The sequence below is a fragment of the Pagrus pagrus genome (assembly GCF_965226575.1).
Source record: "Pagrus pagrus genome assembly, chromosome: 21".
Classification (NCBI taxonomy): domain Eukaryota; kingdom Metazoa; phylum Chordata; class Actinopteri; order Spariformes; family Sparidae; genus Pagrus; species Pagrus pagrus.
In genome coordinates, this window is record NC_140208.1 from 18,155,957 (window position 1) to 18,171,073 (window position 15,117).

Here is a 15,117-nt window from a genome sequence, read left to right on the forward strand (position 1 = left end):
AGCACTCGTGACAACGAAAGAAAGAGTTTTGCCATCAATACAAATACTCTTTGATACCTTACTTTGGAATTGCATACATCTTCACCACCGTGTGTGCGATACACCACCCGATATCCACCAATCAAGTACATTACAGTGTGATGACAGCACGGGTGAGCAAATTCTCTCGTATATCTGCTAATCTGACTCACCTCAATCCAGCAGCAAACGCATACAGACTGGAGGTGCACATGGACATTTCCTCTTGTTCATAATATAAGCTTGATATCACATGGTACTGATGTTAACAGTCAAAACAAGTCTAGCGAAGGGAGTCACAAGCCTTTCCAGTCAGGCTGAAAGAAACAAACCAGGAAACCGGTTTGGTAAGGGAAGGATATAACATGACAGTGAAATTTTGTAGTGCTAAAGTGCAGCATTAAATCGAGAATGAAGGGTCAGGCTGCTGCAGTATGATGAGAAAGTAGCCTGTACCTTGACTAGTACTCGATAATGTACTGCTAGTATCTACAGTTATTATTATCGTAGAATTAAAAACAGTGCAATCAACCATTGTAATGTTTGACGTGGCTTCAAGACAACATGTGATCTCTGCCTCTTCATATATTTGAGATGTATATCTCCCATCAACAAGACATCAGAAAGTATGTTTGGCTTTATATCTCTGTGGCGTACACAACAATTCAGTTTCTCAGGGCCCGGGACTCTACACCAACCTCAATGTCAGGTGTAACACGAGTAATTAAAGAGATGAGTTTCCAGAGATGCTCACTGCAACATCAGTTGCTTCATCCTCACTTTCCCAAGAAGGGGCTGCTGTTCTGACATGCACTGTGTGTACTGCTCTGGTGCAATGCATTGAAGAGAGACACTCTGTACTCCAGCATTCCTCTCTGCACGCCCACACTAGCCTTTCAGATATGAATCACAATTACAAAAGGTATACACAGAGACAGACAGCTGCTCTGTATCACCATCACACAGCTTGAAAACAATTACAACCCATTCTCAGTGAGCAGCAGTGGGGTTACGGATGTTTCCCACCTCGTCTGTCGTAAGCTAGGCTCGATAGGGACTCAGCACGTTTCTTACCTGTATGACTAAATCAGCACGGGGCGTTTTCCCATTTCAGCAGGACGGAGCTTTGAACGGTTCTGTTGAGAAAACACAAAGAGCAAAGGTTCAACAGGCGATGAATGATATCTGATCTCGTCCCATGCCAAACCCTTCTCTCTATTCTGCTCCTTTACTCTGCGGATTATGATGCTGAGCCGCGGTACTTCTATCAGTGTGGCAGAGCTATTGAGCAGGTTAAAAATTATTAGAAAGGATTATATGGGCTAGGTGAATCCACGTTGCAGGAGGCCTTTCCACAGATGTCATGGGGCAGCAGCCTACAGCTGTCACTGTCCAAAACACAGACATGCTAAGCTATTGTTAGCTTGTCTGGGGTGGGAGTTAACCTGAACAGAAAACACGCAGGTTTAACTGAAGCTACGATGTAAAATCGGACACAAGCACCAATTATGAACGTGAAAGGTTGCCAACTACAACATTACGTACTCATTTCTAACGCCGGCTACTTTTGAAACCTTCTCGTCATCCCTGTTTACTGCAGACACCCCAAGTTAGCTAGCTGCCGTTAGCATGCTACATCTGCTAGCCACTAACCCAACTCTAAACATTAGGTTAGCTAGCTGCTCAGCGTAGTTCCTGCCTGTCACGCCGCGGTGCTCTCTGATGGGAAAACTAGCTAATGTTGTGACGCTATCCATTTAAATGTACATATTCACGCTTACGTTTCATGGTCGCCACTTGTGTGTTGTGTCTGTAAGGATAAACGGCTTTGGCATCACATCACCACTTCCGAATCACAAAGGAAACTTTAACCGGAAAACCCTCCTCTGCGTGGGACGCAAAGACCCACTTCCTTCACAACACCTCTCTAACCAGTTTACTACTAAAGTTAGTTCTCTGTGACAGGAGGAGATAGTGCAGCAGAGTCATGTCGGCGTGTATCAGATACTGTAGTGGCTTCAATATAATATGTGTAGTATTTAACGTGAATAACGGAGGAAATGAAATAAAGGTAGATGTATGCAGCACAGTAAACAACATACACCCCCCTGCACAGTCTCTGTCTCCATCTAGTGGCCAACTGCATGTACTTCAGGAGGCAGCAGCTACAGGTAGGTAATTCACTGTGCAAAACTATTGGTGCAAACCAAGTTCACTCTGTGTCATTATTACTTGTCAAGTAAACAGAGCCTTTAACTGCATCCCTGAGGGTTTCTGGTGTGATGTTTGCTGAACAAATTGTCACTGTATTATTGCAAACAGCCAATTAACAGCATATACAGCAATGAAGGCAGTGTGTTGTAAAAGGTACCCAAAAGTCATACTAAGTAAAAGTAAAGACATCGCGTTGAAGGTGAAATTCACCCATATGAATAGTGCTTGATTAAAAGTCTTAATATAAAATGTAAGTATCAAAAGTAGCATCCTATTAAGGGACAAGCCATTACATTGTGCAGTCAACATTTACTTCATGATGAAGAGTTAAAGCACCAAGATGTGGAGGTTGGTAAATGTTTACAACGAATAACACTCTATCTGTGGATTTAGCACTTCAGAGTAACTTTTGTTTGAATTATATGGCATTTTAACAGAGACAAAATGTACAAAGTAAGATAGGGAATCATACAAATATAGTAGTACAATACAAACAACAGAGGGGGTGATGATGTTACAGATGGGACACAGATAAGCAGCAGATAAAAGAAATACCTTTATACTGCAAGATAAGAGAGGATTTTTACAAAACTAAATAACTGAAAAAAAAATGGATGGATATGGATGTGTATAGTTTTTTTGCCTTCTTATCTGTTTTTCCATATACTTCAATGACTCGGAGTAGTCAACAAAACATGGATAAACATGGTGAAGGTGGGAGTACTACCACTCTACCTCCAAGTATGTATGTGATATTTACTACAATCAGGGGTTAACAGTGTCAGAAACATATGCATCCAAGTTGTCCATAAAATAGTAAAAGTAACAGTGAAAGAAGGCATGTTGTACATTTTTACTGACAGCCGTTAATGTTTTACTTTCTGGAGAAAACTTCCAAGCAGGTCTATCTGAAGGTTTTTTTTTTAAATGTGTTGAACAATTAGAACCTGTCTTCTTCATAAATGTTAGACTAAACTGACTTTTTGGTTTGCAGAGGTTGTTCCTAGTCAAGTGGTTAGATTCAGGTCACAAGTTAACACACTCTGTTAGAACCACTCGCTTGGTGGTTTAAATTCTGGTCCTGGTTTTCCGAAAAGAAACTGTGAGTCTCTCTTTGCCAGTTTGACGCTGCATCTCTCTTCAGGGGGAGACGCACTGAATGTTTCTGCTACTGGAGTCCATTGCAGGTTATGTTATTAATATGTTCCTCATTAAAGATGAATTATTTCACCCACCCTTCACCTCATCCCCTGTTAATCAGAATGATAGTTCTTGTCTGATCAGAGGACTAACAAAGGCAAACTTCATGTAGACAGATTTCTGTCACCAGCTGTGCTGGGTTGCTTGTATCCAGCTGATCAATGAGAAATTATCAGGTTATTACATGATACTTATCATGATCGTGTTATTACGTGATACCTATCACGTTTGTACAAGAAAAGTTTTCATGTTATGAGGTGATAGTGTTTTTTTTAATTTTTCTTGTGTGGCAGCAGTACGCTTCCTCTACTGTCTATCAGCAGCTCACAGAACTGACAAACTCTCAAAAACGTGAGAGTAGTAGTATAATGGCTGTAGTAGCAGTAGTAGTGGTAACATTTACTCAGGTACTAGGGGTGCAGAGATTCACCGATGTAAATTAGAAATTGGTTTTTGAACATTAAAGATGCCTTTACATCAATGTGCGAGCCCTGCATCGACACTCTCATTACTTCATGTCACGCTAGCGCACTGCCTCCGTTGCCATTAGATCCATGCTTGCGATGGATAAACAAAAACATGTCTGACCACACCGACATGGTTCACAGTGCACCATCAAATCTAAAATTTGGAAGACATTTGGATTTAAAAAGAAAGAAGGAAAATAAAGGCCATTTGTAAGTTCTGTAGAAGAGCGATATATATCAGAAATACTTCATAAAAGACCAGGGGTTCCCCAAGTACTGCCAGTTTTATTGGTTTATTTTAATTCATAATGGAAAATGAATGACTAGATTAGTTAAATGGTAGGAACTGTATTAGATTACATCCTATCGAACTAAATCGTCCTTAAATAAAAATGTATCTTCCCTGAATCCTATCGAAGCCCATGTATCCCGATGTGTGTCGGATCGTCTTACAAGGAAGGGATGCACACTCCTACCACATGAACATGGGAACGCTTAAAATATCAAACAGGTACTTTATTTAAAAAAACACAAAACAGAAACATAAATCAAACTGGAGCACAGCTCCCATTGGTTACAAATGATATCACAGCTGTACATCATGTCTCTATGGCAACTACAGCAGATCCAACTCATCCATTTCTGAGTTACTGGTATGAAATATGATCCGGTGGGAATTCAAAATGTACATTTCACAGTGCCTACCTCACTTGTTTAAAGTGCCTCATTTTAAAGGCTGAAAAACCAAACAAGGCACAAGACTATTTCTGATTCAGTGTCAAAAAAACAAAGGTTAAAGATGATCCAGTGAGCCAGGGTTTTGTTTTCTGTACTTGAACTGGCAAGTAAGGGAAAGATTTAAGACATAATTTTATAAAAAGTGAATCAAACTCTTGGTTGTTCGCTCTCTTCGGCACTAAAGCACCAGCTGATGGTTCTCACACGCTCCCCAAAACACAACAACAGCAAAAACATTGCAGGTAAAAACATGCACAGTAGCAAAGTATCACAGGACGTTTTTTGGAAATTAATATCGAAAATATGTTTTGATGTCCTGACTTGCTTTCTCACATTAAGAAACACTTGGATTTGTCATCAGCCCAAGACACGCAAACACAGTTACTATGAACAACCTGTACAATGAAATCTTAAAGACCTCTCAGAGACGGATGATGTCTCGACTCTAAACATGGAGTCAGGCAACAGTACAGCATCATTCATTAATGGTGCTTTGTTTTACATTTTCTTATTAATGAACCATCAGTACACTGAAGCTGGCACATTAAAACAGTGTTTAAAAAAAGACCTCTTAGCAGACTGTTAAGACTGAGGAAAATCTGCCTTACAGCAGGAGTCAGTAAGGTGGTGCTGTCGCAGAAAATAAGCAAAAATAGGATAAAGTTGTAAAGTTTCTGATGGAAATAGTTAAGGCCAACCAGAAAAGACTATCATATTTTCCTCGCACAGTATCTGGGAAATGTAGTCTTAACTTGAAACATTAATAATACAGGCTTTTCCCTGTACTTTTTGAGAAAAGGTGGCTAAGGCTGGAGATGCGTAGCGTGCACGGTGCGCAGACAGAAAAGGACAAAAGAGCACAGAACCTTAAGGAAAAAAGTGAAAACACGAATGATGAAGGAAAAGAGCTTTTTAGTGTGACCAGAGAACAGATACAGTCACAGGTGGGTCAGAAGTGTTCAAATATTTATAACAAATAAATCAATTATGCCTTATGCAATCAAAATAGGAGTTCAATATGAGAATTTTTAATAATTTCTTTTTATTACCAAATCAGCATTAAAGTGATACTTCAGGTCTCTGTCTCAGTGTATTACCTGCAGTAAATGACGGTCAGCTCTCCCCGTGTGGAGGAGCAGCGACAGGGAAGCGGAGCATCGCTCTGATAAACGGGACCGACAGCAAGATGTATTTTAGCCACTTAAAAAGGCACACCTAACAATAAATGTATCTGTTTAAGTGTTCGCTATATTTTGAACATTCTTGGTGCTTTACATTGCCGTCAGACAGCCGCGTAATGCAGGGCAGGCATGTAGGAACACGGATGTTGTACAATTTAGGGAATGTAGTCCCAGAGGAAAAGGCTGTCTGAGTTCAAAATACAGCATACATTTAAAAGGATATGGGTGGCTAAAATGCATCTTGCTGTCGGTCCCGTTTAGCGGTACAATGCCACCCTGTTGGTGCTGCGTACTGCTTGAGCTGATGGTCATCTACTGCAGGCAATACACTGACTAGGGATGCAGTACCACATACAACCCCGCATCAAAATACCTGAAGGATCACTTTGAGGTGATGAAAATAAAACTGTTTTTCTCGAGTGCCACGCGCGCTTGGTAGTTCGTAAGAACAGAATAAGAAAAAACATTTCAACAAAGGGTGACCAAGAACTCAAAGATAAGGAAAAGCCTGCATTATAAGAATAAGATGGCGGCAACAACTCATGCTAAAGTTTAGCATGAGTGTACAGTGTACAGTACTGTGCTGATGTTTGAAAACACATGGCACCTTTAACATGCCATTTCGTTCTTTGCACATACCATCTTATCCATTATCCATCCCTCTATCTTACACAATTAGAGGTCAAAAGCGGATGTAGGGTTGGTTTTAGATTTTCAGTCCATGAAACTCACAAACGTCTTTGCTGAGTGTTTACAAATGAGCTGGAGAGAGGAAAAGAGGTTTAGTCTCGACAACGATGCCGGCCAGCAGCACCAGTTATTATTCTAATCAGTCCTCAGCGCTGCAGTCGCAAGGTGAAACCGGCTGGTGGTGAGATCAACAGGCAGACATACTGGACAAGGTCGACTGGCGACAGGTGAGATATGATAACTGATCCTAAAAAGGTGAATCGTCAGTGTTATATCCATGTGGTTCACACTTCCAGTAGTGCAAATACTAATGCAGAAAAACACTCTTTTCTGATGTGCAGCCACAAAGCTTCTTTTTCCTTGTCAAATGATCATAGCAGCAGCTCACACACATGAAGAGAGAGCCTCTCTCCTTGAGCGGTCTCTAGCTGCTCTCATCAGTATGACAAGAGTCACGCTGCTTTAAGTCTAAATGCAGGTTATAGGTGGTACAAGTTTTTTGGTATGGTTCAAAGGGTGAAGATCAGATGGCCATGGGATCTCTTCTGGAGAAAGTCCAGTCCCACATGATGCCGTCTCCATTTGGCAGATGGCTGGACGGCAAGAGGACCCGTGTGAACCAATGACTGAGGAACAGAAGGACAAATAGCCTGAATTATGGCTAGAAACAACAAGGTTGTTTTAAAAATAATCTGAATCATACTTACTTAGAGAAATTCAAACTCAAAATTTTAACATTTACAATATTAATGAGGGAATAATACAAACTCAGAAATATGATTTTTTTTCTATAACTAAATAAACAAGCTGTTCTCAGAGATTACTCCCTAACTTTTGAGATTAAAAAGTGGATTTATCTTTACTCCCGTCTATCAACCTGACTGAATCAGTGATCTGCGGAGGAGACCTCTGTTCTCGATGCAAGTTTAGTTTTCTTTGTTCACTTCCCCAATGAAACGCACTGTGACTTTGAGTAAACTTGGGGATTTCTCTGGGTTGAACATTGTTGTAAACATTTGGGAGAATGTAAGTACACAACTCAACAAAATATATAAAAAGACCTTGTCATTTTCAGACCTTTTAATAAAGAATGACTAAATATCATATCTTTAATTAACAGCCATTCCATGTATTACATTCTGTAATTATCTCTCTAGATAGTTTCTATGTAGTTTCTATTTGTAGTGGCGGGGTCCGTCACTCCTGCCCGGATTCAGATTGCCTTCACATGCCCGAGGTATTCACAAGAATGCGTGCATGTAATCTAAAGGAATTTTGTCTCATTCATAACAGCAGCTGCACTGTTTACTGTTACTATCTTTACAACATATCTGGGATATATTATGTTATTGCTAATATAAGCCCAACATTTCCCACTGCTGCCGCTCCATATTAAACAATGGGTAACTGAACTCACCTCCTTTTTTCTACACCAAGCAGTAACTTCCAGTTGTTTATGTTACCATGGTGATATGGATTTCTGAACACCTGTGTGAGAACAGAAGAAACCTTTAAGCTTTTTGTCTTAAAATGTACACATCCAATACTGACTTTGTTAAAGTGCACATGTACCTTGCCCTTCTCCCGTAGTCTTTTGGTCTCTTTACGGTTGATGTGTCGCTCCACGCTGGTCTCTCCTCTGCTGATGAGTATGATATGCCAAAGTGTGAGTCCTCCCAGAGCGACTGCCACTGAGCTGCAGGGGGGACACATTACAACTTGACCTGTCTGCATGATGTTGTCAGCCTTCACCTGATATGTAAACAGGGGGAATATGCTGCATGTAGTAAAGTGTTTTTTACCTGGTCAGCACCCAGAGGAAGATGACACACTTGTGAGCAGTGGTTTCTTTTAAGGTTTCCATTGGAGGAGGGGTCTGATAGTATCTCTGAAGGAGAGAGTGTTTATATCAGAATCATATATGTGTATATATTTCACTTCTAAAGGTCTGATTTGAGGATGTTCAGTGCTTTCTGAGGTCATTTTGGCTCAGGATCAAAAGGCCACTTGCAATATGGGTAAAATTACAAGTCTAACATGCTGGATCCTGTTCCTGGTTAAGTGATCTTTGGTTGCACAGGACATCCAATTTGCAAAGTAATTGGTATTCGAATCCTAGAGCTGTTTGTTTACCAGATGGTGCACAATCAACTTTGAGACAAGACCATCCTGGATCCGATAAATATCAGCGCAGAAAGAAAAGATCCTGTTCAAGTCTCCTGTTTCGCTTGTCATTAGCCATCTGAGCTCAGCTTCTGCCTTCTTACTACCGTCTAGCAGGTGCTACGGTACGAAGCTATAGCTCCTCACCTAAACTCGCACCACTAACAACACCTGGACGAACCTCAAGAAAAAAGAACATTAATCTACTAATGTCTAATTTGTGGGGTTAATAAGGTGGCCAAGAGTCTACCAGCAGAAGTGGAAATCATTTATTGTTCAAAGGTCTGATGATGGCAGCGTTTCAGTTCATCCGGCCTCACCTCTATAGCGCTGTAGGCCTCCAGAAACAAGTCCCTGCTGCTGATGCTGCAGTAGATGCAGCCCAGGGTCATGTACAGGCAGAAGGAGAAGAAGTAGCGGTGGTTGAAATGGCCCACACAGTTGTTCAACCAGGCTGGAAGCATGTTCAGTTCGATTTGTACAAGGTTGGATATTAAAAAGTAAATTTAAAAGTAACGTAACATTTCTTTTTCATGTACTCTCTTTTGGGTTTTTAATGTGTTACTTGTTAGAAGGATACGACAGTGGTGGTCCATCTTCAAAACACACCTTTAATGAAACAGAGACAGTTCACCATGAATGATTAAAAATCATTTAAAAAATGAAATAAACAAACTCTGTATACGAGCATCATTGTGTGATCATCTCACATGTTGCAGATGCTGCAGTGGTGTGTCCTGGCCGGTTTCGGAGTGATGCATTTCTTACAGATGGACACTGAGGGAATATGAATTTTGTCCTGAAATAAACATAAAAAAACAGAGAGGATGTAGAAATGTCTTATTGGAAGAAGTGTTCACCTTGTGGCAGTGAAAAAATAGACCTTTTATCTGCAAAATACTAGTGAAATAACTTTAACAAATGCAAAACACAAGGTTGCAACGTATGAGATTTTCAATAGTAGTACAATAGAGTACAATAACCCTCTCAAAAATATCAGGGTTTCGCCATTTCACCATGTGCAGTATTACACAATGAAGATAATAATTATAATATCAGTTACAATGACCCTCAACAGAATGAAAACAGATCCTTTAAACTTTATATAAACTTTAAATATTATTTTTTAAATAACACTTGTACACTAACATTTTCATATCACGATATACCATGAAAACTGGTATATGGCGGTAATCCTGGGCAAGAATAATTGTTTTTTAGTTTCACAATTTTGTTAAGGACCCTTGTGTTAAGCTGACATGTGATGTCAACCAGCATGTAAACTAGGGCTGCAATTAATTGACTAAAGGTGCAGTATGTAGTTTTGGGGAAAACATTTTAATCTGAGGAGAAGATCATCATTGAATGATTTTTTTCTGCCTAAACAAATTCATGTTCATGACTGAATAATCTGAATAAACAAACTGACCTAAAGGACAACACAGTTTCATACCTATTTTACTTTTACGTTTATATTTGGCAGAACCTGCCACCGTTCTATCTTCAAACTTCAACCTTGTTTTCCTCTGAGAACAGCTTGTTTATTCAGTTATGGAAATAATAACTATCGCTTAAGTTTGTATTATTACCTCACTAATATTGTAAATATTAAAGTCTGAATTTCATCTTGAAAACTACATAGTTCCCCTTAAATCGTTTAGTCTATAATATGTTAAAAATGGGAAAAAAGCTAATCACAATTTACCAGAGCCAAAGGTGACCCAAAGACTCTTCATTTATTGTCACAACTAACAAAGAAAGCAGCAAATCCTCACACTTAAAAAGCTGGAACAAGCAAATGTTTATGACTGCATCAGTAAACCCAATAGTTGGTTATTTGATTTATTTCGACCATCTAATCAGTTAACTATGGAAGAGGATTAGGGCTGCTGTTTAAAAAACTTTAAAGTCAAAATGTGGTTAAAAAAATCTAGCAAAATCAGAATTGTGAAAAAAAAGTCAGAACACAAAGTGTTTGTTTTTTTACAGTTCCCGAATCCTCGTCTTCTGTAATTAACTGAATAAGCATTGCAGCTCTAATGTAAACAAAGTGTGGCACTCCTTTAGCTGAGCTGCAGCTGACAGCAGTCACAGTAGAAATCTTGCTACACCATGTCAGCTTATGAAGAATCAGTACCTTGGGTGGGTGTCCTGGGGAAGTGGTGGTGGCCTTGTAGTAATGGAAGACAACCATGAGGAGAAGCCAGTGGCCGCAGCAGAGGTGCCAGACGACCCAGTGCAAAGGGTAAGCGCTGAGTATTGTGGGTAGGACGAACAGGTAGACGATGACTACAACTGAGGTCGTGAGCAGTATGACTAGAGTGACAAACACCTGAGAGGGAAAAACAAGAGAGGGTGAGGAGTACAGTTTGGGACTGTGGAAGCATCCAGAATAGAAATCCAGCCCCTCACCACTCCAAACCAGCGGGTCACATTGTCCACAATCCAGTAGACGGGTTCAAACGCGCAGTCCAGCAGAGTGTCCGAGTTGCTGAGGGTGTTGAAGTACAAGGACTTGAGCAGCAGCTTGCTATAGTTCCACAGCTCCAAGAACCTGCCGCTGATCCACGGCTTGGTTCCACTGCCTCGGCCTCCTCGCTGCGGGCGGCACAGCCGGCACCAGCGCAGGGCGAGTCGCATGGCCCGGGAGAGCTGCCACCTCCAGCTGCTGCTCATACGCATGCCACCGCCACCCCCTCTCCTACACACTCTGCCCTCCAGACACACGCACACACACAGACACACACACCAACAGTTAGAAACGCAGGCTGCGTAAAACAGAAGCTCTTCGTAGCGAAGCTTGATGGCCGCTGAGGGTTCCATGGTCATCTCAAGTGAAGTTACTTGATGACGAGTGAGCCAAGATACAAGAGCAGAGGCAGAAGTCAGCGTGAGGGACTTCCACAGCCTGAGAGTGCTCCCTTTCTTAGAAATTACTAAAGTTTGGTGACGGCGTCTTCTGTGTGACATGTGTCCTTCAAAGAAAACAGGAACTGGGGCTATCAGGTAATGAGCTACGCCCATCAGCTCCTACAAATAAACTTCTCCCGTTAATAATTCAAGGCAAATCCACATCTCCAGGCCAAAAACCTATTAGAAACTTGCAGGGGAGATGCAGAGTGGTAACCCTGTAAGAGGGAAATGCAAAGGGGTGAATGTCTCAAGAGGGAAATAAAGTGGCTACCTGATCCAGGGCATCATTTCATGAAAGTGAGTATTGGTTACACTGATAAGGCTTGTTCAGGTTCTCCAAAATAGCATGGCATTAGTAATGAGAGATGCCAACCTGGGACCTCTAGTAGACAGTAACAGTAAGGTCTGGAAACAATCTGCCCCCTTTGTTTGCTATCAGCTGCTTCTTGACTATCCACTGCTGCAAACTTTGATCCATATTACTGTTTTACACACATACAGTAAAAGAGTGCACGTGCGATAAGCGGTCTAACACCGCAAATGATGACACTGATCCATCTTCATTAAGAGGTGAAAGATACAACATTAATAAATCATGACCAACTTAATTTAATTACATTAGTGTAATTACTCTACACAAATGTATGGAAATGAGTGTATAGGTTAATCCTTTAAATGTGGATTAACCTGCCAGAAACAGGTGATTAACTCCATTCACATTGCCAGTGGACAAGTTTCCCTGTTGTGGATTTATTTTTGTTCCCTTCGTGTGTCACGTTGCAACGACAACATTCAGCCACCAAATGTGGCATTCCCTCTCCCCCTACCATTACATTCAGGTTACAACTCAGCTGTTGTTCGAATCACCTGCCCCCTCAAGTGGCTGGCAGTTTGTGCGCTACCTGACGTTGCTAACACTAGCTAACGCTATGTTGCTAACATTACAGCCAATCGAAGGTGGAGATGATAAATATCAGTAACTGTAGTCTTCTGACCTGGGAGTGAATGCAGATTGTACAGTGCACATTTACATTGAAGACAAAAGTCAAATGTTAGCAGGTGTTACTGAGTTCAGTTCAGACCAACCCAATCACACTGACTGGTAAGACAAACAAGATTCTGACTAGCCGTACAACACAGCTCTGAAAATGTTGTCAGTCTCATAATTTTGACTAAGTATGACATTTTTGAATATTATTGTCATTCAAAACATTTCAGGATTTTTTGTTGTTGCTGGCATAAATGTGCTTCCGTACAGACGAGACCTCTACCTTTTCTTTGTGATCAACCAGAGAGAAGAGAGAGAAAGAGGAAATCAATTAAAAAATGTGCCAACACTTCTGCTCGTCACACAGGCAGGCTGTTGTTGAATAAATAGGACCTTTAAAAGGCGCAGTATTAATTTGCATGTCCTGTACCTGGCAGAGATAGTAAGAACATGAGAGAGTGGCACACAGCAGGGCACCACAGTCTCTATGGCAACCCGCTGCCCTAATTCTGGTCTTAGAGCGAGGCCGATCACTGTCTGTGTGTCTCACTATAATAAGCTTTACTTTGCCCTGCTGTCTTTCTCTCTGAGTCCAAGAGGAGGAACATGTGCCTGCTTGACTTTTACTTTTAATTTATCTTCTTTCAGTAAAATAATAATAATAATTAATAATAATGTGTTTAAATCATCCAAAAACACTAGTTAATGAAGATCTACATCCTTTTTTAGTGGTAGCAGATAAATACTTTTTGGAAATCAGTTTGAAGGCTAACGTCACTCTGGCACTTTGCTACTGATATGTCACTATTTTTGAGATTTTACAGGGAAGATATTAATTCATCAATCACCACAAGCATTAACAGCAATTTTTGATTTTTTTAATGGATAGCCAGCTGCCTTAACAATCGATTGTTGGTTAATCATTTATAATATACGTAATATGTTGGATGTTTTTTCCATTAAAACACTGTTTTAACCATCGATATGACTTATGTTCAATGCAAAATCCCAGTAGGTTACATTAGGAATTAAATGAACGGATAGGCTATTCAACAACTGGCTCAAGAAAATCCAGTTTATTCTGAAGCTACTAAAAAGCTAAACAGTAATAATAAAAGTATTATATAGAATGTCTTTTTGTATTCTTAAACTACAAATTACTTGGATTTTAATTAAAAACATTTTCTCATACTGGCATTTTGTATTTCAATGTTGATATATTCGATCTGCCTGTTTTTTGTAATTTGTAACAGATCATGTTTGATGTATTTGTGGCCATCTCTGATGGTCAGTTAATAGATTTTTAATTGGTTATATTCTAAACTGCAATTGATCGATTATTGACTAATCATTAAAATCACTAATTTAGAGTTTTCAATTACTCTGACCACATTAACTGATCTATTGCATTTGTCTTTTACTGATTATTAAATCTGAAACTTGGCCAGGTATAAACAAATTAATGTCTCTGGATGTCTGTTCAAACCGATGTACTCACTCACTGTACATACTGCATGAGGCAGACTGAAATGGGGCTTAGATGAAAACACTTCCTTTGGATTTATTACAGTTCGGTGTGGCACTGTTGTCAATCATTTTTCAAGCAAAAATGGTTAATATCCTGTTCCAGCCTCTCCAATGTGATGGTTTCTATGCTTTATGTTATTGTCAATTTAATGTCTTCTCAATTTATACTGTAAACAAGACATGAGAGGATGTCACCTTCAGCTTACTTTATGTATAGAGAAAAATAATCTGCAGATTAATTGGTTAACTGAGTGAAATTAACATATTTTCCCTCCATTTGGTCACCATTTTTCCCTCTTATTATATAATCTACCTATAGTTCGGATTAGATACTGAGTGATAGCACCAACAGTCACACCCAGATCATGGTTATACTATTATATAAACATCTTGTATTACTTTGTAATGTACTATATTGCTTCTTCAGTACACAGATGTTATCAGGAAATGAGGGGGCTGAAGAATTCAATAGACGATTGAGACGAAACAGTTTAACAAATGTCCACATTAAGACAGTTCACACCATTCAGTCATTTAACCAAGTGGTTAATGTTGTCAGCCAGTAGATGAAAGCATTCCTCCCATTAGCTACAACATGTCATGCTTTAACGCTAGCTAGCTGCTAGCTGCCTCCAGACCCCTTCAACCTGCCCATGTTACCAGGCATTTTAAATAATTATGTTACACACACCCCGACCACACTTGTCAATGGAATACTGTACCTGGTCAGGTGAGCTGGGCGGACAAGCCTTTGGCACTACGGTCAGGTCATGGTCAGGCGGAAGGTTTAGCTAAGGTCCCCACTGCAGAACCACAGCAAAGAGTGGCGGTGCTGACGAAGATTGTCTATCTAAAAGACGTTTCACTCAACTGTAGCGAACGAACACGTCTTCCGGTGGACCGCTGGAGGAATGTCGATTTTTTTAAGAACAATGTAGCGTTGTTGGGTCAAATACTGACCCACCAGGACACATTAGTTTGGTTCATTTATTCCAAGTAACACATTAGGCAACAAAAA

At 40.2% G+C, this 15,117-nt stretch overlaps 2 protein-coding genes across 6 annotated transcripts in view; both read right to left on the reverse strand.

Annotated features, from left to right (window-relative positions):
• mrtfab (myocardin related transcription factor Ab) overlaps positions 1–1,978 on the reverse strand; it is a 45,408-nt gene extending 43,430 nt beyond the window's left edge. The window contains exons 1-2 of one of the 4 annotated variants that reach the window (XM_084341591.1): positions 1,800–1,978; positions 1,093–1,154 (exon numbers count right to left, since the gene is read on the reverse strand). The gene's annotated coding sequence lies outside the window, so the exon portion shown is untranslated. Of the gene's footprint in view, positions 1–1,092; positions 1,155–1,563; positions 1,662–1,799 lie in introns of those variants that run through there. The other 3 variants (XM_084341593.1, XM_084341596.1, XM_084341592.1) reach the window with 3 other exon arrangements.
• Positions 1,979–4,394: 2,416 nt separating this feature from the next.
• Positions 4,395–15,051, reverse strand: zdhhc16b (zDHHC palmitoyltransferase 16b). 2 transcript variants are annotated; one of them, XM_084342681.1, is made up of 10 exons: positions 14,822–15,051; positions 11,084–11,381; positions 10,809–11,003; positions 9,382–9,470; positions 9,252–9,280; positions 8,992–9,125; positions 8,311–8,396; positions 8,081–8,204; positions 7,926–7,996; positions 4,395–7,134 (listed from the first exon to the last, which is right to left on the reverse strand). In XM_084342681.1, the coding sequence occupies exons 2-10, from the start codon at positions 11,351–11,353 to the stop codon at positions 7,032–7,034; spliced, it is 1,101 nt and encodes a 366-aa protein (XP_084198807.1). In that variant the 5' UTR covers positions 11,354–11,381; positions 14,822–15,051; the 3' UTR covers positions 4,395–7,031. The 2 variants fall into 2 exon arrangements, with proteins under 2 accessions (XP_084198807.1, XP_084198806.1); XM_084342680.1 differs by lacking the exon at positions 14,822–15,051 and having other exon boundaries at positions 11,084–11,631.
• Positions 15,052–15,117: the final 66 nt, after the last annotated feature.

Bases quoted from the DNA above. Each gene is read 5' to 3' on its own strand.
- zdhhc16b (XM_084342680.1), bottom strand. From the start codon at position 11,500: ATGACCATGGAACCCTCAGCGGCCATCAAGCTTCGCTACGAAGAGCTT. The intron at 9,126-9,251 runs GTATCCTTCTAA...ACATGCTTCCAG, and splicing joins GAAGATGGACCACCACTGTC to CCTGGTTGAACAACTGTGTG. The intron at 7,135-7,925 runs GTGAGTTCAGTT...TCTGTTCCTCAG, and splicing joins CTTGGTGTAGAAAAAAGGAG to TCATTGGTTCACACGGGTCC.